The sequence below is a fragment of the Herpailurus yagouaroundi genome, unplaced genomic scaffold (assembly GCF_014898765.1).
Source record: "Herpailurus yagouaroundi ecotype Mexico unplaced genomic scaffold, PumYag 67681, whole genome shotgun sequence".
Taxonomy (NCBI): Eukaryota; Metazoa; Chordata; class Mammalia; order Carnivora; family Felidae; genus Herpailurus; species Herpailurus yagouaroundi.
Window position 1 is genome coordinate 1,645,919 of NW_024420481.1, and position 27,295 is coordinate 1,673,213.

Genomic DNA, 27,295 nt, shown 5'->3' on the forward strand with positions numbered 1-27,295 from the left:
ATATATTACTGATATTTTAAGAACATTAGGGAATTTGTGTTCTTCAGCAAGTTATTTATCTATATAGGTTTATTTTCCTCATTTGGAAATGAGCTTGGACACGTTTTTTTGTGGGACAAATTTTCTGATTCTGTGTGGGAAATATCCCTTCCCCTCAGTGTTTGGAAATTGTTAAAGATGCTACCTCTCAGCACAGATTGAAAAAATACACTGGAAATTGCTGAAAACAACTGTAGTAGAAAACGCCCCATGCAACTCATGGTTTCTTTCAATGAGAAAATTTCAAGTTCTAGAGGAAAGTCTCATGAATGCTGACCTTCGTAAGGAAGCACTGAGCAAATCAATGTATTATTGATTGGTCTGCTGTCACAAATTTATTTTTCTTTCCTTCGTTCGGTCTCGGTACCTTGTGTGGTGAATGACACGTCTAGCAAACACCTGCACAGTTATGCAGCATCTCCTCAGAGAAATAAGCCTAGGTGGTTCCCCAAATTACAGAGGTGTTTTCCTCATTGAGCTGAAGTAAGTATACTCTAAAGAAAAGAAAGCAACTGCTCTACTGAGGTATTAGCCACTGCACTAGGGTAGGTAGACTCTGTCACGTGTGCTCTCATGTATCTAGTCAAATGCATGGAAAAGTAAAACTCTATAAAAGTACAATTATTAAAATAGGGACATAAACACCAATCAGATTCAGACCCCTTTCAGTGACTTCTAAGTCAGCCCCAAAATAAGAGCTCTTTTAACAATTGCCCTATGCCTGCCAAATCCAACCCATTGTTTCACCCCGTGAATTAATTGCTTGATTTAACATTTGTCAAATGGGCATGTTGAATACCTGCCCCCAGATATCACCAGAACAACTTGTCAAGAAAAAACCAGCTGAGTTTATTGCTCACCACTATAATGGAGAATTTCATGTTCACAGAGTTTAATTATGTTTTAGAAGAAGGGAAAGGCTGGGATATTGAGACTTTGAAGTCTGTCCTGATGGGAGTGGGGGACTTGAGGAGGGTTGGGTATAGGTGGGCATGGCAAAACGGATTTGGATGCAAGAGGTTCAGAAAGTCTTAGGGCATAAACTGTCAGTTGATGTTTTCTATTGAAGAGTTGCTGGAATGAACAATGAAGCTATTTGCAACTTATATCTTCCTGCACAAGATTCTTTTAAAATAGTACAGTCTTATTGATGAAAATAGTGGAATAGTAGAATGTAGACAGTAATCTGTGTGGGGTACATGATTTTGGTTCTCAATGCCTACATACTGGGGGAATACACGTCTCCTGCGACACTCCAGGTGCTTATATATTTTAAAGTTCACAGAGATAAGAAGCAAGAATTGAGGGAAGAAGGATACTATTAGGTTGAGAGAATGTTGGACAAATTCATGGAGGGCGGTAACATTTGAGCTAAGCACTGAACATCGGTTATAAGTTCAGAGAGGTCTTTCACGCTAAAGGCTAATGCTGCTTGGCTACTCATGGCTTCTTTTCTTCTGTAAGAGTTCATTCAGAGCATGTATAGGTGTTGGCGAGGATGAGGAGAAAAAGGGACACTCATGCATTGTTGGTGGGAATGCAAACTGGTGCAGCCACTGGAATACAGTATGGAGGTTCCTCAAAAAGTTAAAAACAGAACTCCCCTATGATTCAGCAATTGCACTATTGGGTACTTACCTAAAGAATACAAGAACACTAATTCAAAGGGATACACGCACCCCTAAGTTTATAGCAGAATTATTTACATTATTTACAATAGCCAAATTATGGAAGTAACCCAAGTGTCTATCAGTAATCAATAGATGAATGGATAAAGAAGAGGTGATATATGTATATATAACAGAATACTATTCAGCCATAAAAAAGAATGAAATCTTGTCCTTTGCAGTGATGTGGATAGAGCTACAGAGTCTAATGCTAAGCAAAATAAGTCAGCCAGAGAACGACAAATACCCTATGATTTCACTCATATGTGGAATTTAAGAGACAAAACAAATGAGCAAAGAGAAAAAGAGAGACAAACCAAGAAACAGACTCTTAACTGTAGAGAACAAACTGATGGTTACCAGAGGGGAAGGGGTCAGTGGGATGGGTTCAATAGGTGATGGGGAAGCAGGGAGTGCACTTGATGAGCACCAGCTGATGTACGGAAGTGTTAAATCACTATGTCACACACCCAAAACTAATAAAACACTGTATGTTAAACTGGAATTAAAATAAAAACTGGAAAAAAAAACCAGTTCATCCAGTGGAAGTAAAGACTTTCCCATTTTGCCATAGTTCTGTTGGGGAGAAAATGGAAGCATAGTCATTGGATGAGGTTCGGTACCCTATTTTTGAAGGTCCTGGGCTCTCTGAAGCTAGGTGGCGTGATTCCTTGTCTATGCTTTTTTTATAAATATAGCTCAGAACATGGAGCAAAGCTTCTTAGCTCTCTGCTTTCTTTACTTTGAGGATGGCCTCCATTAGCACCACATATACCTGACTCAAGTATCAGTAGGGAAATGAGGGAAGGGTGATGTGGTTTGTTGAATTCTTAGAGACTGTTCGAGGGTACAAGTCCAGAGCAGCTTCTCATTTTCTTATTTGTGCACTGTGAGTTCCTTTTCCTTCCAAGATGACCAAGCTGATTGCAGAGTCTGTTTTTGTCAGACAGTGGGGTAGGGGCCCCAGAAGCTGGAGCTGTGTGGCTCCAGATGACTGGAAGCACTACTTTTTTTTATTTTGGACAGCTCTCTCTTTATCAGTTTCTCTCTTTCTTTCCCTCTCTTCTCTCTCTCTCTCTCTCTCTCTCTCTCTCTCTCTCTCTCTTTCACACACACACACACACACACACTTTTTTTTTTTTAAGGCAACAAGGAGGAAACAATTCTGGTATACAGAATGAGGAAGAACTTAAGTAGGGGGATGAAGGAGAATCACTTTTTTAGGGGTTAGAGGTATGACTTGGGTTTTGGGAATCCACTCTTAAGGATATATCAGAATAAGTTAAAAAAAATAAGGAATGAATTCAGTCCACTTTGTATTTCTCCTATTGAGGGAACTTATCTTTCAGATAAGACAGATTGTGTTTTGAAGGCATTGTGAGGGATTTTCATTCCAGCACTTAGGCATTTAATGCATTTTCAAGTTCATTTTTCCTGCAGAAGTGGCTGTGTCAAATTCCCTCACAGCTCTTTCTAGGCTTTATTGTGTCACATGTATCCTTAAGTGAGCTGAAGATGCTTAGAATCACTGTCCTCCTTACCTTGGAATGGAAAATGCTGTAGCTCCCCCTTGTGTCGTGTGAGGCCAGAAACATCTCTGATGAAGCCACAGCAGCAGAAGCCTCTTCATTAGTTTTAAAAGTATCTCCTCAAAGCTTTTGGGGGGATGGTAACATTGCTATACAGGAAAGTACCAGGGGATAGAGCTAATCTTTTTGTGATTCTCCCTTATTTCCTACCTTCCTACAGTGTATCCAGGAGCCTCTTTCTTGCAGGGTCACATTTTTCTGACAAACACTTCCTTTGGGATAATTTTCCTCATGAGGTTGTAGTGTTGTTGTATTCCACTTAGTACATCAAATCTTGTACCATTTCCTCTCCAAATAGAGGGAGTGGAACTTGATTCCACTGTTGCCTCATCTTGCCCTGTCATGGGGGCCACTTCATCCTGTGTCATGTGATTTCAGTTTGAGTCAGGCACCGGTTTCTTTGGCCCCCACCACCTCCAGGGGAAACATGCCAAGTTTTCCCAGGTGTCTCACACCCTCATATGTGAGCCTGGACTTTAACATTTTGGTTTCTCAGTAAGAATGCAGCCAAGGGTGTGAGATGCAATCACATGTCTCTGTTGGAAACAACTCCCCAATCTTAGGCCCCACCACAAACTTGATTTGGATGCAAGGATAGGGGGAAATGCCACAGTGCTCCCTATTAATGCATTTCCTTAGTTCAAATCAGCTTTGATGATTATTGAAATTCTTCACATGCATAGCAATTCTTGTATAATGTGGTTCTTGGTACCGATTTTGCACCTTTGCCAATATAGCAAGACAAGAAGAAAAGGTTTCATTTTATAGATTGTTTTTAAACCTTTTTTTAATGTTTATTTTTGAGAGACAGAGAGAGCGAGCGAGTGGGGTAGGGGCAGAGAGCGAGGGAGACCCAGAATCCGAAGCAGGCTCCAGGCTCTGAGCTGTCAGCACAGAGCCCTTATGTGGGGCTTGAACCTGTGAAATGCGAGATCATGACCTGAGCCCAAGTTGGATGCTTACCGACTGAGTCACCCAGGTGCCCCTTATAGATTGTTTTTAAAATTATATAAGTAAAAGGTCCTGATTGTTAAAAAGATTTCCACAGTTTTGCAGTTATATCTACAGGACAAAACTTTAATAGAATTGCTTTATTAAAGTGTGTGTGCATTTTATTTTTATCTTAAATTTTTATTTAAATTCCAGTTAGTTAACATACAGTGTAATGAGTTTCAGCTGTACGATATAGTGATTCACCACTTCCATACATCACCTGGTGCTCATCACAACAAGTGCACTCCTTAATGTGTGTATGCATTTTATTTTTTTATTCTTTTTTTCCCCTTTTTTAAAAAGTAATCTCTGTGTCCAATGTGGGGCTCAGATTCACGACCCTGAGATCAAGAGCCACATACTCCACCAACTGAGCCGACAGGTGCCCCTGTGTGTATGTATTTTAAATGTGATAGATAGATAGATAGATAGATAGATAGTAGTCTTTACCTGTGCAGTATCCTGTCTGCCTTAACCTGCTCTTCATGTCCAGGTCAACTTGCTGTTCAGGTAACAGTTCCATCTAATTTCATTTCACCCCTTCTTGCACAGTCAGTCCTTAGTTTAAAACTTTGGACACTGTTGTCTTGAGGAAAGTTAGAATTTTGGGGGCCCAATCCTTAAAGGACTCCTACTTGTCCAACTTTATAAGTCCCCTTGGCAAAGGAAAGTTTCACTCCACACAGATTGAGAACAAACTCACTGTTCCCTGCTGCCTGTTAACTTTGTGATCAGGTCACAGAAGCAGCAGCACAAGGTAGCACAGGCTAAGTGATGAGTCTTACAAAGAGTGAATGCTTTGTGAATTCTGAGGTAGGAAAAAGTCAGGCCTGGAAATCTTCTGAACGAAGTGAGACTCAGACAGGGTCTTAAAAGGAAGGGTAGAACTGAGACAAAAAGGCAAGACAATTATGAGGGAATTCCAGGCAGAGAGAAAATGCTACAAGCCTCTGAGGTGGCAGAAAACACAAGGACCCTTCGGTAACACTGACTCTTCTTATCTTAATACATTTCCCCTTGTGCTGCCATTTTTTATATATTTGTCTTCCAATGGATCTGAAGTCAAGGATATTTTATTGCTTCATCTTTGGATCTTGGCCATAGTTGACTAGGTATCAACAAATATTTTGGCTAATAAGTGAATAATCAAGTGAATGCAGTACTTTGCAGAAAGGATACAAAATACTAGGAGGGTTGCAGTAGGAGAAAAGGAATTAATTTCCAGAAAGCCTCATTTATCATAATTTCAATGTAACAAGCATGCACTTTCTCATGAGAGACCACACTTTCTTAATGAAATCATATTTAACTTATGGAAAATAATCTGCATTCTGTTTTCCTAATCAACTATGTCTTATTAATAGCACTGACATAATCATTCTAAAAGAATGGAAAACAAACAAAAAAAATATGCTCTGCCAGAGCTGTCTCTCAGAAAAGGTTCAAAGCCTAAATAGTTCATGGGAACAATTTGCTAGTCTGGAGAATTCTTCCCATTTTGGTCAGGGCCTCCTATGGAGAGATTTATGTGCAGTATATGTCAAGAGGCAAAATAATGGCATTTCTCTGCTTTACAATGACTCGGACATTTGCTGAGTGCAGAAATGCACCTTTAAACGAGAGAAAGAAGCAGAGTCTGCCCTAATCCAATCATTTTGAAAAGCCATGCGCACTGAAGCTGGGACCAAACATAACGACAGGATTTAATTGCTAATTCTCTAGAGGCAACACGCCTCTTGATGTGTTGACCTTTAACCCAGACTTGGGAGGGTGAAAAAGAGAGGGGATGGGTGCCCTTCTCCCTACCCCCTCCCCAGTCTGATTGTGCATGCCTCTAACCCTGTCCACATACCCCTAACACGCAGCTCCCCCCACTTACCCATCAGTTACTTCCCACTTTGGGGCCAGGTTAGGAATAAACAGAACAGAAAGGAAGGCAGGAGCAGAATAGAAGAAGGAAGTCTACAAGCAGTTGACAGCTGCTTAGAAGCAGGGGGCAGGATTACAGCTACTGAAGTGAGAGCTGAACTCCTGGCCCCCTAATGCTTTTGCCCCACCCTGCAATATTTCATGATATTAGTCCTTTCTATTTTTCTGTTTTCTGTCTCTATTTATGCTCTCTGGGCCATATTTGTAATTACTCCCTTCTCTACACCTTTGGCTCCCTTACTTCTTTTACGTGGTTATTTATGAATGGCAGAATCGCAAGGAAAGTTAAATATAAGGTTCTTCCTATTACACATCTGCACCATGGCAGTTGGGCTGCTAAATGTAGCTGGAGAAAACCACAAATCTGCTGATCGGTCTCAGTGTAAATTTGTGACCACTAGCCGTAAGTTGGCCCTTTGTGCTGCTTTTGCAAGGGTTCTGGTCCATTCGCTCTCCTGCTCTTTTACAAAACTTGCACACCTTCTTTCTCTTCAAATCTCTTAACTGTTCTCCAACCACACTGGTCTGCTCTCTGTTTCTAACATGCCAAGGACACTCCCACGTGAGGGCCTTTTAACTTACTCTTCCTCCTGCCTGGAGCATCCTGCATCTATCTGTCTGCTTGCTCAATTCCTTCAAGACCCTGCTACATAATGTCATCGTCTTTAGTCAGGCCTTCCCAGGCCACTCTATAGAAGGCAGTAAGCACATCCCTATCACCACTGGCACACCCTGGTCCCCCTAACTCTATGTTTTCTTTACCAGTTACAACCATCTGCTAGAGTATGTATTTCTGGTGTGCACATTTTCTGTCTTCCTGCTAGAGGAAGTCTTTTATGAGAACATGGGTATTTTCCTCCTTTTCATTCTTCCATACCTAGAGCTTAACATAGTGCTTGCTAGTATGCCATACATATTTAAGGATTGAATGGATGGATGAATGCCAGTTGGGTTTTGAGAATCCCCTCTTCCCATTTGCCAAAACCAACATATTCACCTACTCCCCATACAGTGTTTTCTGTATGGTGACCGTAGTTTCCAAGCCCAGATTTGATGCACATCATTCTTGGGAAATCCAATGTGATGATTAAGTATATCCTACTTAGAATCATAGTCTCATAGAATGGAGTCCTCAAAGAAATCTTAGATGATCACTTTCCAGTTAGTTGAATGGGCCCTGATAGTGGAATTGGCTTATCCAAGGTCACTAAAGCTATGTTGAGTTTAAAATAAATGTGAGTTGAAGTTGTTTGGCTTTTTAGAGCTCTTGCTTGGGATTATCAGAGATACCCAGAAATTATTGGAAACCTCCATGGTAATTATCTGGCCCTGTCTTTTCTATTTACTGCATACAGAGACTAGCACACTACCTCATGGGTCCTTCATTTCTTTCCAGTGAGGCTTGCTAGGGTAACTGAGCAGGATTTCTCACCATGTGCTAGGTATGTCTTTGTTCTTTCACTCCACATGTTTTCAGATGTAAGAAGTTGTGAAATGCAGTGCTATTTAAAACTTACCACCTGTGCCAAACCACTGTCTGCACCTTGACCTCCACCTATTCAGTGAAATAAACACATACTTGAGTTTACATAGATGATCACAAGTATAATAAGATGTCAGTGGAAAAGATCTGACAATAGAGATGTAACTTTCTTGCAGTCATGAGCCCAAAGGGCCTTCTAGGGTTTATTCTTCTGCCTCCAGGTTGTAATACCTCCAAATTTTCTCCGTTTGTAATGAATGCCTTGGGAATGAGAAATGCGTATTCATATTTGAAGGGTGCGTTCTCATTGGCTTTCAAGTTTTTCTTGCTCTTGAAATAATGAAAGTATGAATGGTAGGAAATACAAATACATGATATAGAGAATAAATACTCCAAAAGCCTCACAAGTCCTCATAAAGTTATCTTAATACAAAATTATTAACTGGGCTTCTGGGTTCCTTGGACTTGCAGGCATTTTTCCCAAGGGCCAATTTCTTTGAGGCGGGGCTTGGGAAATCTCACTCCAGAAGATCCTCTCTTACAAAACAATGCTCCCACCCTGACTTTGTGTCAAGCTCTAGAAAATGGCAGTGGAAGGATATTTTCCCAGATCCTTTTCCCCATTGGAAGCAAGGCCCTTTTCAACTGTGATGTTTACACAATGATGACATTTACAGTCCATATTGCTTAGGTACAGTGAATACTCACATCCTTTGTGTCCCTGAGAGCACTGGCCACAATACACAGCACTGGGAACACACTCAGTAAATCACAATCTGCAGTGTAGAGCAGATGCTCAGCAAATACTCAGTGACCAAGAAGATCAATGTAAAGTGAATGTGAATTAACAAGGAAGCACACGTTTGTACCAGGAGTTTTTTAACTTTATGGTCAACTTCTTGACACCATAGGTCATGCCTCCAAATCTGACCAGAACAGTGCAGCTTTATGAGTTTTCTATCTGTGCTTTGAGATCAGCTAGTCTGGTGTGTTGTGCTAGTAGGTGACCAAACAAGTTGAATGGACTGAGTTTGTGGATAAAACGAGAATAACACTTCGGCTTCATAACTTTTGAATGCTGTTGGAGTATCAATACTGCTGAAGCCTAGTTTAATCCACATAGAATAGTCACATAGTGCTCTTCAGTAGAGTCTTAGAAAATGGATACATTTTAGTGAAAATCTTCTAAAAATAAGCAATCAAAGAAGCCCTAAAAGCCTTTGACTGACAAGGCAGAATCAAGAAAAGGATTGAAATTAAGATGTGCTAGCCAGGAAAATGAATGGTGGTTAGACTCTTTAGCTGCATGTCAGCAAGATGGCTCCTAATCTTTACTTTCCATGCTCAGGGGGCTCAACGAAGTCTCCTTTAGTCTCCTGGAATGAAACATAAGCACGTTGAACTAGGAAGAAGGAATGATGCAGGGACACATCAGTTTGGAAATACATGTCTCTTAACTGTGCTCTTGAGTTAGAAGGTTGAAATGCCATCAGGGTTTTATATTATTTCAGCTACCCTTAGAACAGACAACAGTTTTTGATAAATACAGATCAGCTGGGATTGCAAAACTTTTGAATGCAGCCTGGAAGTCGTTCTGGGATTGTAGGTTCTCTCAAGTGGTTGAACTAGGAACAATGAAAACTTTGTCTTTCTTTTTCTTTCTTTCTTTCTTTCTTTCTTTCTTTCTTTCTTTCTTTCTTTCTTTCTTTGGAGAGGAGATAGTTTAAACTCTTACTTAGCGTCTACACTAGGATAGTGAACTATAAATAATCCAGACAACTTGAGTCTGCTGCTGTGCTTGAATGTTTTTATGGTCCCATTTCCACTATGATAAATACGATCATTCTCTCACTTGGATGCGTATGCGCTTTTGTGTATGGATAGGTGCAATCTCCACTGAACAGAGGTTGATAGATAAAGAATTGATAAAACAAGAATCTCACTAACTTATGCTCCACCAATTTTGAGTTTTTGATAATTTGGATAGGGACCAAGCAAAAGTTTCCTTTAGTATTATCCATAACGACAGTGTTTACTGAGCAAGTAAATAACATCGATAAGATTCAGGAAGAGTATTTAACTATGTAGGAGAAAACATAGCTTCCCATTAATTTTGGACACATGCTTTCTGATGCAAATATCTGTAGTGCTAAGTGCTAACCTAACCTATTCATTAATTTGGATTGGTCTCCTATAGAGTTATTCAGAAATTTTTAATTTTGAGTGATTAAGTACATCTGATCCTTCCTCACTGGTTTCGAGTTACAGGGACCTAGCTCAAATTATGTGGACCCCGTGGTCAAAGCTAGCTATAGGAACCTCTCTAGCCTACATACAATGGGCAGGAAATTTTTAGACTTAACTTTTGTCAGTGAGCCCAATACTGTAGCGTGTTGATTGTGGTGTTAGTCGAATGCTAGTTACTAATAGAACTTCTTTGGAGTCACTAGTGTGTATTGTGGAGGGCTAAGCATGGAAGAAGCAGGTGGGGGTGGGAGGAAAAGCACACTGATCTCTGATACCTCATAACCTAAGGTCTCGACTTGGCCTAAAGGAAAATATTTGTCAGGAGAATCACTAAACCTTGTATTTTTTTTTTAGCATATTTTATGCTGTGGTCAATACCAGTGGGCATATACTGATTAGGAGGATCCATTCAGTTTTAGAGAGCAGTGTTCATTACCAACAGATGATGTCTTGGTTGTTAGCAGCACTATATCTGAAGTCCATTTTAATGCCATCTTAGAACATTTAGGGTTTGGGGGAATGGTTTCTTCTCTTAGTACTCAAGAATTTGTCCTTGCCTTGAACACAAGCTCATAAGCTTAGTGAATGTTTACATAGGATGTTCGAGACATTTTTGGAAAGCTGGGACATTTGGCTGTATTTTTTGACCGTTTGTAGTTGATACAGGATGACCAGCAGAATTATCCATAGTGGGGCTTTTTTAATTGACATTTTCCTGTCTTATTTTAGAGCACTTGGTGATAGGTTAAGTTTTCAGTTCTACTGTAACTTCTTCCATGGAGGTTGTGGAGATCTTTGTGCACCGTCCTGGTGTTGTTCCTCACAACCCAATGGGAATGTCTCTTTCCTTACATCAGTGATTTGCTGTCCGACTGTCGCCTTTTACTTACCTTCTGCTAGGGTGATGTTACGGACCCTACAGAGTACTGAGCAGAATCTCCAGGGATATTTGGCTTGTTGCAAAGCAGACAGTATGTGCTTAGAAGTGTTAATATGTAGGGGCGCCTGGGTGGCGCAGTCGGTTAAGCGTCCGACTTCAGCCAGGTCACGATCTCGCGGTCCGGGAGTTCGAGCCCCGCGTCGGGCTCTGGGCTGATGGCTCAGAGCCTGGAGCCTGTTTCCGATTCTGTGTCTCCCTCTCTCTCTGCCCCTCCCCTGTTCATGCTCTGTCTCTCTCTGTCCCAAAAATAAATAAACGTCGAAAAAAAAAATTAAAAAAAAAAAAAAAGAAGAAGTGTTAATATGTAAAGAATTGGGGTTATAGATTTATAACTTTGTGAAACTAATTAAAAGGAGCTAAGATGCTTTCATGAGTGATGTGTTTGTAAAACCTCAGAATTTGTTTGGGGAGTTCTTGGACTGAAGTTCAAAATGGATGGCTGTGAAGTTCTCAAGCCAAAAATGACCTGAGTCAGGTAAACTTGGTACACCTAATTTGTTGAAATACCTATCTCATTTGTGGTTTAGTAGGCAAGGCACCTGGGGAGTAGAGAAATGGGATTATTTCAAAAATTAAACCAATTTAGCTTGTGTGAAATGCATGGCAGGCATTTCATGTCAGTTGCAACAGGTGATTAATTGGAGGAGAGTGTGGAAGCAATTCTAGCCAATCAGAAGGACAGTGTTAGACTGTGATTATAAAAATGGTTACTTTTTACAGTCTTAATTTCCATGTAGTCTGGAACACAAACAGATCTCACAATCACTTGTCCAGGTCCTATATTTAACCCTGGATGAAAATGCCTTGTATCTGTCCATGGATGGACAGATAGTCCTAAAGGTGTCCAGATAGTATTTTGTGGAAAAGAGCATATAAGACCGAAAGCCTACTAGAAGTTGTTGCATGTGATTTTTCCATTGCCTGTATTGGCGACCCAGTTATACTGCAAGGTCTCATGACAGTTCTCCTCAGCGCAGCTGACCTAGAGAATCTACTCGTGATTCCACTTTAGACAGGGAATATGAACATAATTGCAGGTATGAGGAAAACAAGACTAATGACCCAGAAGATGGTGTTGTTTAGTGCATAATTCACCCATGTTGAGCATTACCACTTTTTCTCTAGGCCGTATGATGACGCATTAAGAAATAGAAGTAAAAAATGTTAATTGGGACTGAGTAAGAAATTTATGTGTGTTAATAACAGACCCTTAATGCTGACTTGGTTTTACCCTTGGTATAATGGCCAAAAGGGCACCAGACTATTGGTTTCTTAACTTTTTTAGCCTGGGGCATTCTTCACTCTGTATGGATTATACCAACCTTGAAACTTTAGGCATACCTCCAGAATAACAGTGAAACCAACACTGGAGCCAATGGGAAACTTTCCATTCATCATATCCTGTTTCTTGTAAATTGTTTATACTACCTGCATTTGTTTGTTCAATAGTAAAGCATAGTAAACACAGTCTTGAACTTGGTCTCAGTCATTGTTTTAACCACCTTTCAAAATTGTAATGAGTTTTTTATGTTCTTGTTCAGCATGGCTTTGAATTTTCAATTACCCCACACTTACCAGAAGAATCAGGATTGCTTAGAGTATACCAGGTCATCTTGGCTTGTTGGGGCTGGAGACATTTGCTTTAAGCAGTGATAGGTTAGACCCTCCCACATGGGATATAATGTGTGGACTTCACATTATGCCATGTGAAAGAAAGGAGCATAACTGGATTTGGAAAGAGGTAGATTGACTTACATTTAGTGGCCTGTGTATGAAGTCCTCTAGATTTCTGGACATTAAGAGTTATTCATCTATTATTGGTTTGAGGGCCGCCTAGTGCCTCCACTCTCTTATTCACTTATTATGGTTGCCCTGTAGGGTCATTCTATGACAGGAGGATTAGCACATTATATGCATACACTTGAGACACTGTTCATTATGCTCTTTAGCTATTTACTGAAAGTCTTCCAAGTGTTTAATGGTTTCAGTTTAAGCGGGGAAATTAATCAGAATGGAATCTAGTATTGTAGTGTAAAGATTTAGTGTATGGGAGTAGAATTTGAGTTCTATCCAAGCATTTTCTCTGATAGCTTAAATGATTTTTCTTGATTTTTTTTCCAGTAACTGCCTTGCCATGGAAATCAAGATTCTTCCCTCATGGTAACCATGGACAGCTCTTAAAGGGTATTGGTTTTATTACCAAATAGCTGGACATCCAGAACCTGAAGAGGCTCTAGTATAAAACCAACACTAGAAATAAGGCCATCCTTATAGAAAACTAAAGAATCATTGCTTTGGTGTTGTCTTCAGAAGTGAGCTTGCAAAACAAATTGGAACTTCAAGATTGTCAATAATTAAAGATACCTGTATTTTATTTGTAAAGTATGGCTACTCTAATGGCACACGGTTTTGTCCATATATGGAGCAAGAATACGGGGATGTCTAAGCCCAAAGAAGCATACATTGGAAAAGTGGAAAAAAAGAAGAATATTAGACTGCTGGTCTATTTCAGCACTGGAGAATCTACAACTTTTCAACTAACTAATAATATTAAAAGTGTGGTGCTTAGATCCTATGGAAGAAAACAAAATCACCTGCATTTAACTTTCCAAAATAATAGCTTCTTGTTTATTGAAGGATTATCTTCTGCAGATGCTGAAGAGTTGAAGATGTTCTTGGATGGATTCTCTCAAAATAATCAACCATCCATGAAACCTGTTAAGGATGGAGGGATCTTTGCCCGCACAACAACACAGAAGGAAATCAACAAAAGTTCATCTCACGAAATATGTAGTAAGTCAAGTAGTGGATCTTCAGAGACAGGAGAAGGACATGGAACAGCCGATCTTCAGCAGAAGCCTTTGTGTGCATCAAAGTCATCAACACTTACTTGCAATGATTTACCAGAAAATGGACAGGAGAAGAGAAAAAGAATGTTATCATCTGGTTCAGGGATGGGTGGGAAATTCCTGCAAAAGAATAGCTCTGTAAGAGAGAAGAAATCCGAGACAGATCTCTTGACGTATGTAAGCCACAATAGGAAGAAAAAATTGAGGTTAAAAAATAAGAAGAAATTAGCATTTGAACACTTATTCAAGACCGATTCTGCTGGAAACCCTTACCTTCAGGGTGTTAGTGTTCTTCAGGTGCTTTGTGAGAAAATATATTTGGCATTTCTGTTGGAAGCAAAGTATAGTGCAGATAAGCCAGAGTGGGACAGACTCAAGATGACCCTTGACTTGTACCCAGAGAAACTATTGCAAGGCCTCCCCAATTTGGGAAACACCTGTTACATGAACGCAGTTTTACAGTCCTTATTTTCGATTCCGTCTTTTGCTGATGATTTATTCAGTAAGGCTTCCCCATGGGGTAAAATTCCCCTTGATGCTCTTAGCGTATGTTTAGCACAGCTGTTTGTTTTGAAAGATACTTATAACATAAAAATCAAGGAGACGTTACTTGTGAACCTTAAAAAAACCATATCATCAGTTGCAGAGATTTTCTCTGACAACGTACAAAACGATGCTCATGAGTTTTTAGGTCACTGTTTAGATCATATGAAAGAGAACATGGGGAAATTAAACACCATATGGAAGGCTAAAATTGAATCTGAAGAGGAGAATCCAGCTCAACAGATCTTTCCTGAAAGTGCAGCCACTGAAGTGCTCATTTGTCCCGTCATCAATAATTTTGAGTTTGAGTTGCTGCGCTCTATTACTTGTCAAGCCTGTGGTCATGTTGTTCTCAAGACCGAGGTGAATAATTATCTCTCCATCAACCTTCCACAAGGAACGAAATCACTTCCTTTGTCTATTCAGTCTGCTTTTGATCACTTCTTTGGAGCGGAAGAGCTTGAATATAAATGTGGGAAATGTAAGCATAAGAGTTCTGTTGCAGTGCACAAATTTAGTAGGCTACCCAGGGTTCTTATTGTTCATCTGAAACGTTATACCTTTGACGAGTTTTGGTCGCTAAGGAAGGATGACCGGGAAGTCGTTATTTCCACACATTTAGATATATCATCTCATTGCAATGAAACTACCAAGCCACCTCCTCCTGTGAGCAAGAATGTGCTTACTAGGGATTTCCAAATCCTAAAAGTCTTTCACAGCATAAAATTTGGAAACTTCTTTCTATTAACACCTTCAACAAAGCCAACCTTGGCATCCAATGATTCTCTGATTCCACACATTGGACCAGACAAAGAGTCTGAACCACAAAAATGCCAGATTCTTTGTGAAGGATCAAATGGAGAACAGAAAGAAGACCTGGGAAAATGTCCTAAACCGAATATAACTGAGTCTGAATTAGTAAACTTAGGAAATAGAGCAGTCACTGAAAAAGAGCTATTAGCTGCTGGCTTAATGATGGATCTTGAAGCAACGTCCCTTTCTCAGATCCAGAAAGATGAAGGTAAACCCACCAGTGGTCCAGACAGGTGTCTTGCCGAAGTTTATCTTCAAGAAATGTTTGAAAATCTAAAACAAAAGAAATATGAGACAACTAATACGCTTGTAGATTTCAAGAGTGGCACTGAGACTATTGAAGATACTTATAAACGTGAAAAAAACGGAATTCCAAAAGAATGCCAAAAACCGACTAAACAGACCCAGCATGATGAATGGATGAAAATCTATGAACAAGCCCTGCGGCAGGCACTGCTTGGAGCCCTCTTGAAGACACGTACCCGCTGGTATGCAAAGAACCTCAGAAAACCTGCAGAATTACGTCCCCAGGAGGCCAAAGCAAATTCCCTAGGGGCACCGGGTTCCAATAAAAACCCTGGAAACAAAGACTGTTTAAATAAGGAGAAGTCAGAAACTGAAGCCACAAAACCAAAAAGAAGTGGTAAGATGAGTGATCTCAATTCCTATCGGCTCATTGCTGTTGTCAGCCATCTTGGGAAGACCCCAAATTCAGGCCATTATATCAGCGATGCCTATGACTTTGAGAGGCAAGCGTGGTTCACTTACAATGATCTACAGGTATTGAGTATCGAAGAAGATCTCATGCAGGAGGCTAGGCTTTGCACCGGGTACATCTTCTTTTATATGCACAATGATGTTTTTGAAGAGCTGTTGAAAAGGGAAGAGAACTTCCAGTCTCGTAACACAAAGGCAGGGAAGACCGCTCAGAAGTAAGTGGAACAGGCTCCTGGTTGCACACATCTGCTTGACTACCTCATTGGTTACCACTTCCTCTATGAAAGGAAAACTCCACTCTAGCCAAAGATGAAGAGGCAGATGGCATCCAGGGTCAGAATTTATGCAGAAACACTTGGGGAAAATCTCTATTCTAACCCTAATACAGATAGGTCAATCCCACAGTTCAGCGATAAGTATTCCTTTCTATTAGACTAGAATTGTGTTCTCCATATTCTGGTGCAGTGGATTTTAAGTGCAGTCTTTAAATCAGCAGCATCAGGATCGTGGAGAAACTTCTGAGAAATGCAAATTCTTGGGTCCCACCACATAAATGCCAATTCAGCAACTCTGATGGGGGGTGTCAGGGTTGTTGGGGGTAGGGAACAGTAATTTGATGGAAATTCCATCAGATGCTTGAGAAATTTAGAGAACTACTGTTCTCTACCACCACATAACTGCTAGTTCAGCAACTCTGACGGGGAGTGTCAGGGTTGTTGGGGGTAGGTAACAGCAATTTGATGGAGATTCCATCAGATGCTTGAGAAATTTAGAGAACTACAGTAGTGTGTTAGGTATCTTGGTGGATTTTGCTGTTGTATATTTAGTTACATTTCTAAAGGAGTTTGATTACAGTTTTTGTTTCTTATATTCACATATGCCTTTCCTTCAGAAACTTATTAAAAACAAAAAACACACAGAGAAATCACTCTTCTGCCGATCATACTTAGTGATTTGACTTAAAAAAAAAGTTTCTGGAGTCCTGACCAAAAACAAAACGAAACAAAAACACACACAAAAAAACACAAAATAAAAACAAAACAAAACAAAAAAACAATTGCTGAGGTTTTGGCAATAAAAAAAAAATAGTTGCTATGGTCCTGTCAATAAATAGTAAATGAATCTGGTAATTTATGAATCATCTTGGGCATATGCAAATGAGACTATAACACCAGGTCAAGTCTCCAAATTGTTTGCTAGACTCCTTTTGCTCAGTATCAAAAGGGTTATATACTCTCAAGCTTAAGGATGGAGAATTTATTTGCCCTCAAGAAATTGACCCACTTTTCCTATTTGCTAGCCAGCTGTTCTTGGTGTCATTTTAGTCTTCTCCAAGAGGCACTTGATTTGCCTCAAAGGAACATTGATTTGCCAGAACTTTATCTGAAGCCTTGAACAGTCCTCTGCATTCAATATTATAAGACTAATTCCAGATTTCTTTTATTCCTCCATATCTTATAGCAGTGGTGACCTTATTCCTTCAAGGAATAAACACACAATGCACACTTTAGAGTGGACCTATAGGATTTGAAAGTGTTACTTGTCACCGATTTTGTATAATGTTATAAAACTTAAACCTATTTGAGGTGCCTTTGAGGCAGGTACAGTAACACCTTGTACCTTTGTTAGGAACAAATTACTTACACTAAAAGGCTTTCTCACATCACATGAAGGGACTGAATTTTTGGTTCCACCTTTACCAACATGGGTGTCCCTCCTTGTTTCTAGGGGGTGGGCTCGGTATGGCTATATTAATCCAACAGTTTGTTGGTACTTTAAATCCCAGAGGCCTTTAAAGAGGTGAGTTGGAGTGTAGTGGTGTGGGGAAGTTAGAAAATGCCCTTTAAGGGGAAAACCAGATTCGAAAGTTAGGGAATTCTATTGCTCACAGCACAGTGCATCTAGGAGGAGGTCTGAATGAGACTTGGAGATTGCAAGGTAGATGGAGGCAGTTTGTTTATTCAAGTTGTGTAGTACTTCAGCAGCTGTGGTGGTTGAAGGATGAGGCTGGAGTTACCTTTAGAGGAGGGGAGGGACAGTTCGGTCACACAATTCCAGGCTTTTGACCTCTCTAGAATAGTTAAGTGTGAGCTCAGTTACATAGGCATCAAAGCAAGAGTTTTGGTAGGAGTGAGAGAAAAGTTATTTTGTTTTTAAAGGAGAATGAAGATGCCAGTAGCTTTGAGATTTAGAAATGTCTGGTGTGGAGTATAGAATATTATAATCCTGAATATGCTGCTCTTCAGCATGGAGCACTTCCAAAATGCAGGCTAAACTAAAAGGTGAAGAAGATGGTTGGGATATCCAGGATGGGGAGGGTCTGTCCTCCTAGACAGATGGCTTGGGTGGAACCCTTCATTGCCCTGTGAGAAAAAATTTGAGGTGCACAGTGAGCAGCTGCATACCATCTGTGTGTTACACTGTTATTTAAATAAAAGATTAAAATAATTCTTAGGTGACTCAGTGGCTGTTATTTATTAATGGGTTTTAATTAATTCTCTAATTTACACATCAGATTTCTCAGTAATCAATGGATATAAAAACTTTCTTTGACAGAGTATTAGTTTTCTATTGCTCCTGGAACAAATTACCACAAACCTAATGGCGTACAACAACATGACCTTATTATCTTACGGTTCTGGAGGTCAGGAGCCCAAGATGGGTATCACTGGGCTCAAATCAAGATGCTGACAGGGCTACAGTCCTTCTGGATGCTCTGAAGGGACAGTCTGTTTCCTCGTCTTTCCCAACTGCTGGGGGCTTCCCCACATTCTTTGACTCATGGCTTCAGCCAGTGATGTGCCAGCGATGTGAGGCTGAATCCCCATACTGCCATCTCTGACTCTTCCCTCCACTGCCTTCCTCTTCCACTTTTAAGAGTTATGGTGAGGCTAAGCATGACCAGATAATCGAGTACAATCCCCTACCTTAAGGTCAGCTGATTAGCAACCTTAATTTCCACTTGTTTTGTAATAATAGATTGACCGGTTCCAGGAGTTAGGATATGAACATCTTTGTGGGACCTTTACTCTTCCTACTAATAGTAAAGTTAGCGGAAAACTATTTTGTCACAGCAACAAAAGAAGCAGACTGATTTAGGACTCAAACACTTGGGAAATGGTTTTGGTCACTCCACCAGGTAAAGAACCCAAAGCACCTAAGATTTTGGCTGAGGCCGAGGGAAACTTGGTAACTGAGGAACTAACACCTTGAGACCAATTACATAAACAAGGGCTACAGTGGCTTTGCACATTTTCTTTATTATATGTATGTGTCTATTTGTCTATACTCACCATTCCCTTTTTCTTTATCCTGCTTCATCTATTTTATGCCCAAGTTACTGGAGATAAACTTTACAGTTTAGTTTTTAGGTAATAGAATATTTGATGGGTGCCTGGCTTTGAGGAATAATTAATGAAGCCCATGATGGGTACCAATGACTTGGGGGCTCTGAGTCGTCTAATTTGGGAGAACAGTGAAAACATATAGGAGGACTGGTATCTCTGGAAGGTGGAAATACCAGTGTTTTGCTGCTATAAGAGGTCAAACGTATGTAAAGGGGTGCATATGGAAGCTGGGTATCCCAAAGGGATGGGCTGTGCCACTTATCAACATCCTGCCTCTTAGCCCCAAATTTATCCTTCAGCACATGCTCTGCAGTAATGGACAGAATGCCTTTAAGGCATCTTATACTGAAAAAATGTTGAGCTTTTTAGTAGAGGGTGTGAGAGGTACATTGCAAGGGGAAGGGGCTCCCTTGCTGTTGCCAGTTGTTGAGGTGGGTTAGCAATGTGAGCTGTGATTTTGGGTATATCTGATGGTGCGCTAAACCAGCCCCAGAACCAGAATGTGTGGTCCCCTCATGACCTCAAAGCTCCAAACTGATCTGGTGATGACTTTCCCGGTGCCATCTCAACCTGGACACCATGAATTCTAGTGCTCTGGCCTGCACCCATGCCCTGATTCCCTTTGATCTTATGCCCTTCCCAGGTTTGTACTCCATGGCCCTTCTAACGTCCAGCCCTCTTGACAGGAATCCACAAACCCCAGGTGTCCTGCCACACCAGCACCCTTAGTCCTTCTGCATGACTGCACACCTGGCTGTTGGCAGTAGCCCTACTGGTGCCGGAAGGGTTACCACTGGGGACCCCACTCACTCTGCGTGCTCTTGCGTCCAGGAAGTGCCTGAGGCTTGTCTGTGTCCTGACTATTCCACTGTACTCCGGATGATTGCTTTCTGCTTGCCCTGTGACTGTGGACCATGTCTGGCTCAGGCTAACCAGCAAACTTACCTGCCATGCAGTGGGCCGCAATTGCATCAACGAGATCTGAACCCTAGCCCTGGAGATCAGGTCCCTTTCCAAAATCTGCCCTTTCTTGGATACTGTCCCTCAGCCCTAGGATACAATAGCGGTTTTTCTTATATCCTACAGTTAACTCTTATCATAGGTTAATAATTATTTATATTAAACTCTGTTTAAATAACTAGTTTCTATATTTTGATTAGATGCAGACTCCTACAGAGGCTGAGTGGTCAGATACTCTAGCTCTACCATTTCAATAAAATCCAAAGACCTTAATGTGAGATTCTCTGTTTTGATTTTATTTAGTGTTGCTTTTTGGTGCAAAGAAGGCTGAATAGAGAACCATAATACTCTGGTTGCTGGTGCAACTTCTGGGAAGAGGAGGCTAATATATCAAGAAAGCACCTCTTCTTTTAATGCTCCATCCGCTGTGTGCATAACAATAACAACTGATAGATGGTTTTATGGGGGGATTTCAATTCAGACAGATTCACGTGTGTCAATGACAAGGGACCTTGGGCGAGAAGAGCACTCTCTAGTGTCTACATTCACCCTTTATCAACCTGGTTATATTTCTGCCCTCTGCATTGACCCCACTTAGTAAAAATATTTCACAAGAGAATTCTTAGCAAAGTAGGTCTCTGTAGCCTAGCAGAGTGGATTATTTCCCCCACTGAAAGTTTCTGTGTCTGGCAAGCAACAGTGAGACAGTGACCTCCAGGCAACCCTGGTCGCCACTTTGATTCAGTGGCAATGCAAAAGTGGTACAAGGAGACTCACATCTGGCGCCAGGTGCTGGGTGTCACAATGCTGGGCTGCAACAGCACCAGGTCCGTGCAGGACAAGGCCTTCCCTGTCTGCAAGGTGGAGTTCTAGCCCCAGCCCTGACCTGATGCTGACCCCCTCATCCCAGAATCTGCCACTGTCCTGAGATTAACCTGCATCAAGAGTTAACCAGGTACTCTGCTCAAAACAAAAAATCTGGGGGCACCTGGGTGGTTCAGTCAGTTGAGCATCTGACTTTGGCTCAGGTCACGATCTCACGTTTTGTGGGTTTGAGCCTCGCATCAGGCTCGCTGCTGTCAGCGCAGAACCTGCTTCGGATCCTCTGTCTCCCTCTCTCCCTGCTCCTCTCCTGCTCACACTCTCTCTCAAAAAATAAATACAATTTTTAAAAAATCTGAAAGTTTCATACTTCTCTTTTAAAGTTAATGTATTACCAATTCTGAATCTGTATGGAAGGCTGGCCACTTGGAAGCTCAGGCAGGCATCAGTGTTGCAGTCTGGAGTCTGAAATCCATAGGGCATGCTGGCAGACTGGAAACTGCTGTAATCTTGAGGCACAATTTCTTCTTTGGCAAACAGATTTGCTCTTAAAGCCTTCAACTGATTGGATGGGGTCCACCTGCATTATCAAGGGTAAGTTCCTTTACTTAAATTGATCATAAATGCTAGCCATGTCTCCAAAATGCCTTCACAGCACCACCTAGTTTGCTGTTTGATTAAATAACGGGACTACGGCCCACAACTCACACAAGTTGATACATAAAACCAAAAGTTACACGTGTTATGTGAGTCCACAGACTTGGTGTACCTGAGGAAAAGCATGAACAAAAAAGTCAGTTTTGTTAAAGTATACTATATTTTGTGTTATAATCCTAAATCGTTATAAGATAAAAGATCATTAGAAATAAAAATTCAATTGGACAGGCTTAAGAACAAAAAACCACAATTAGATATAAAAATTCAATTGGACAGGCTTAAGAACAAAAAACCACAAGGGGCGCCTGGCTGGCTCAGTCAGTGGAGCCTGTGATTCTTGATCTCGGTGGTTGTAAGTTCTGGCCTCAAATTGAGCATAGAGTTTACTTAAAATAAAAAACCAAAAACCCACTGCCTAAGGAAATTGTTCCTTAAGCCACTTAATAAAACTCTAACTCAGCTGTCTCTTCAGTTTCATCATTGCAAAAAGTATCATTGTTTTAACCGCTTTTGCAGCATAAAACTTGCTGCATAAAATTAAGCAAATTTCCAAGAATAGAGTATTTGCATCTGACAGACACTCCTAATTTCCCCATCTCTAATTCTGCTTCTGTGAGTCACCAACCCCTGGGGTCTCTGGAAGGTGCCTGTGCAGTTCTGTCTGCGATGTTAGCACCTGTAACATTCACAACCAGGGTTCTCAATGGAAATGCATACAGCTTTGCCTTTCCCACACATCACAAAGTTTCCTACCCCAGAAATGCAAAGTAGGTAGGTAGGTAGGTAGGTAGGTAGGTAGGTAGGTAGATGGATAGATAAAGGCAAGTGGCCACTGCTTTTGTGCTATGACTTAAGAAACATAAGGAATGCCAAAAATAAGCCTGTAAGCCAGAATTCAGCAAACTATGGTTTATGGGCTATGGCTTGCGATCTTTTTTTTTTTTTTTTTGTAAATATTATTGGAATACTAACCTATACATTTACATATGAAAGATTCATTTACATATTCTATAACTATAGTAGCCTGGTCTAGTAGCTGTGAAAAGTCCTGGAAAGCCTAAAATATTTACTGTCTTACCTTTTAACGAGAAAGCTTACTCTTCTGTAGGTTATCGTTCTACTAGTGCTTGAAATTCCCCATTAGGAAGACATCATTCGGGGACATTCTTATGGGTAAAGGAAAAAAGCCCTGCATAGAGAAAATACTCCAGGGTTCATAGGGTCAGATGCTTTTCTCTACCAATTTTTAGCCAAGGGCAGAAATGAACACGGTGACAGGAGGAGGGAGAGAGGAAGTCGGGGCATTGAGAGGTGTTGTAGGGCAGGAGATATGAGTAAAGGAGGGTGTGGTTATGAACACAATTTACCCACAGAGGCTATACCTGTGGAGAATAGGGAGCATGTTGGTGGCAGACATGTATAGATACCATGCCCTGTGATACCTGAGAAAGCCACGCCCAAACATGGAAGAATGGCATGAAGAACACTTTACTGAGACTTTGGATAAATACCAAAAGATAGAGAAAATGTTCCGGCTGAAGTGAATTCAACTAACTTCAGCAAGCATTAATCAAGTGCATCTATAGTAGAAGACAAAAGGTGGATGGGGGCTTCCAACCTTGAAATAATAGCATCAACTCTAGCTCCACCCTCTTCCTCAAACACTATATATCCAATCAATCATCTGTCTCTTCATTCATTCCCAGTGCTACCAACCTAGACTAGACTGTAATCAATCAACTCAGTCAACTAATAATCCTTTGAGTCTATGATGTATATAAGGAAATATAACTGATGAAACCATACAGTGCCAAAGGGAGCAACTAGACATGGAAAGGGATAAAATTTCAGAGAAGAGGAATTGCTGTGGTCTGGGTTGATTAGAGAAAGTGTAAAGAACAGACATGGCAACAGAGGTGAGCCTGGAAAGTTGCAAAGAATTCAGACGTGTGGAAAAGGGGACATTTCAAGTGAGGGGATGGGTCTAGCGATGGCATAACATTTGGAATGCTTTATTCTTCTATTACAACACACAGTGGCACTAAAGCAGAATCTAAAACTCCATCCCCTAAAGATGAAGTAGGCCATCAAGAGCAATGACCAAACCCTTACCCAAGCTATGTGATCACTAATGAGCTGGCTGAGCATCGTAGATTTCTCACTTGCATTTAATTAATGTGAAAGGATATACTGATTACTGGTCTCTTGTATCCAGGGAGACTGTTACTTATGCTAAAGAGAACTTAATCATGAATGTCTGGAAGGGGAGCAAGTGACAGCCCACACACACACCTTGCAAAATGGCATCCTAGTGAAACAAATCCAACATGAAGACATAAAGGTGGCATCCAGGTCCATGTTGAGAACACGGTAAGAGATTTTATAGTTCACTCATACCTTTGCGAAATTCTTCAAAAATTAATATAATGTTTTTCATCTCTGGTTTGTTTGTGAATCTGTACCAACTTATCCTCAAACCACAAAATATTCTGCAGGATAAATATGTAAGCTAAGTCTTGGGAAATCTTTCCCTTGCTATATATCTTTTAGAAACTAATTCAAACTAAAAAGCCATTGTTGAATATACATGTAACTCTGTACTTTCCTACCCAGCTAGGACATACTTCCTTCCCTGCCCTGGCATCATCATCTTTATGGCAGGTAACTGATGTGAAGGAAATGAGCACAGATCCACTCTTTCCCCACTGGGAATTCTCTCTTTGTATTACCACATTCCTTACCACATGTCCAATGACCTCTACAGATTGTATCATGGTCTCATTATGTATGTCAACAGGTTCTCGGATGAGGACATGTGCATCGAGGTCATGTGAAATTTTGAAACAACACATTGTGCTCATCTACACTGATTACTCTTTCACAGCAATGCTGAGTTCCGCTCACGGTCTATCCCCACAAGAGCCAACACCATGGACCCGAGAAGCTGGTCATTGAATAAATGATACCGTTCCAGCTGAACAACATTTAGCAGGAGAATGATTAGCAATTGGGCAGTATTGTCCAGGATAGAGGTGACTACAGACATAACAAAACATGCAGGAACAACCCCCTACTGTCACATGTGCACCCATCATCCAACCATCAAGATAAACACCTTCTCGCGTTCCAAAAATGACAATATCGTGTCCCCACCAAAAGACTTATCTTTTTTTTGAATGAGTGAAACTCATCCCAATTCCCAACGGGCATGATACCCTGAGTGTAGCCAGTGGAATAAATGCCCCCCTCAAAGATGTCACATGCTAATTCCCAGAACCTGTGAGCATGTTATAGTACATGGCAAGGTTGCTAAATCATCTGACCTTAAAATGGGACATTATCCCGGATTATCTGAATAGGCCCAATATAATCACAATGATCCTTAAAAGTAGAAAAGGGAGAAAAACTTGGAGAGGTGGTGGGTACCAAGGGCTGGTGGTGGGTGGGGGAAACATTGGTCAAAGTGTGTAAGCTTCCAATTATAAGATGAACAAATTCTGGGGATCTAACATACAGCATGGTGATTACAGCTAATAATGCTGTATTATGTACTGGAAAGTTGCTAAGAGAGGAGATTTAAACTGTTCTCACCACAGAAATGAAATGATAATTATGTGACAGTAGAGGTTAACTAATGCTCCTGTAGTAATCATTTTGTAATATGTACCTGTATCAAATCAACACGTTGCACACCTTAAACTTACACAATGTTATTATGTCAATTATATCTCAGTAAAGCTGGGAGGAAAAGAAAAGAAAGAAATCCCTCCACTCTTCTTTGTTTCAGGAAATGGCTTATCATGAAGAATCTCTCCTCCTGGCACGACCTAGGTAAGACTTGTGCATGATCCCCTTGTTTACCTATGACAAGACCAGACACAGACCTTCCAAGTTCCCATTCATGGTCTCATCGGTTGAACTGAACTGTTTGCTCCCTTTGATCAATCTGAACATCACAGCACCAGCTAACTTTAGACGTGACCAAATTTTAATCCAGCTTCTCCCCATCCCCACAGGTCCCTGAACATTGACTCATTCTCAGCTTGAGCAAGCACCAGAATGCAGAGCAGGCCTTCCTTAACAACCCCTCCCGAAAATCACCTGACCACAGAGAAAGGCATTCGATGATTGTTCATACAATTATATGCCACGTGTACATCCCATTCTCCCACATCCAGTTCTTTCTAGCCTTATTCATTCTTTCCTGTAGAAGAAAACCCCTTTCCACCCGACCTTTGAAACACTTGCAGATCCTATGGTTGGAAGATTCTCTCTATGGCAACAGTCCCTTCCTCCTATTGCAATAATCCCCTCGAATAAAATATCTCCTTACCTAGGTCCAGAATTTTCTTTTTCTGACACAAAGTCTTCTTTGCCTCCAGTGTGTAGCAGTAAACTGATTTCTCCTTGGTAATGGGGATAAATCACCCCAGTTAGTAGACTAACCCTTGTGTTCAGTGGCACCAGAAGACCAAAATGTCCAGGTGGCACTCTCAACCTCCAGTTCAATGGAGACGTGTGTGGCCTCAGGTGAAAGCATTCCTCCCTTGGGAACTAGTATCTCCAAATCAGTGGAGCTCAAAATTCCTGGAATGGAAAGCAAGAGTTCAGGAAGTATGTTATTACATGTAATAGTGAAAGAAGCCCCTCCCACTCTTGCCCACTGTCTGGATTCCTGGACCCATGTATTGTGGGCACGGTGGACATGGCACCACACTGTGGTCTGTGATTTAAAGCATAACTGCATTTTGTGAGATTGAATTCCATCCTAGCAAGGGATTTTTTTCTCTCAATTGGCACTGCGATGAAGTCTTCAGTCAGCCCTTCCATTAGGCCAGCTGCTGGTGGGTAATGGAAGATGTTATAAACCCAGTTATTCTCAGGGATATGAGGCCACTGGTGCAATTCTTTTCTATGAGATGAGTTCCCTGATCAGATGCAAGGCTGTGTGGATTGCCATGATGCTCTAGATAAGACATTCTGTGGGTCCATGGATGGTGGTGCTGGCAGAAGCATTATCAGCAGGAAAGACAAACACAGACCCAGAATATATACCTATTTCAGTGGGGACACATATTTGCTCCCTCTGTGGTGGAAGAGGTCCAATGTAATCAATCCACCAACAGGTGGCTGGCTGGGCCTGCTGAGGAACAGTGCCATATCCGGGGCTCAGAGTTGATCTCCATCGTCAGCAGGTTACACACTCAGCAGTGGCTGTGGCCAGGTCAGCCTTCAGGAGGGGAAGACGATGTTTTGCCCATGCCCAGCCTCCATGCCTGCCACCACGGCAACTTGGTTCATAAGCTCGGTGAGCAAGCCATCAGGTGGCCGGGGAAAGAAGCTGATTGACATCCACAGACTGCATCATTTTGTCCAGCTGACATCTTCACTTTGGGTGCTTATTCAGAGTTGGTTATTCACCTCTTCCCCAAACTTCCTCACAACCACACCGCGCACCCACGGTGCAACTACCAGAAACAGCCAAGAGCCCCTTTTCTCCTATAATGTCTCTCCAGCGCCCTCTACTGGCGAAGCCCAACATTGTGCTCACTGTAAAGGACAAATGTTTAAATGAATTCTGTCCATTACCTCAGAGCATGCATTGACAGATGAATTTGCAGCTATGAGACAATACATTGATACCTGGCATGGATTCCTCACTTCAGTATCATCAGGCCTCTGCTTCTTTGGATTACAATC

General features: G+C 41.1%; 1 protein-coding gene across 1 annotated transcript in view; it reads left to right on the forward strand.

The window, feature by feature from the left end:
- USP26 (ubiquitin specific peptidase 26) overlaps nt 1-18,268 on the forward strand; it is a 53,800-nt gene extending 35,532 nt beyond the window's left edge. Inside the window, exon 4 of the mRNA XM_040468097.1 lies at nt 13,009-18,268. Within this exon, the coding sequence (XP_040324031.1) occupies nt 13,272-16,028 (2,757 nt within the window). The 5' untranslated portion in view covers nt 13,009-13,271 and the 3' untranslated portion in view covers nt 16,029-18,268. The remainder of the gene's footprint in view (nt 1-13,008) is intronic.
- The last annotated feature ends 9,027 nt before the right edge of the window (nt 18,269-27,295 follow it).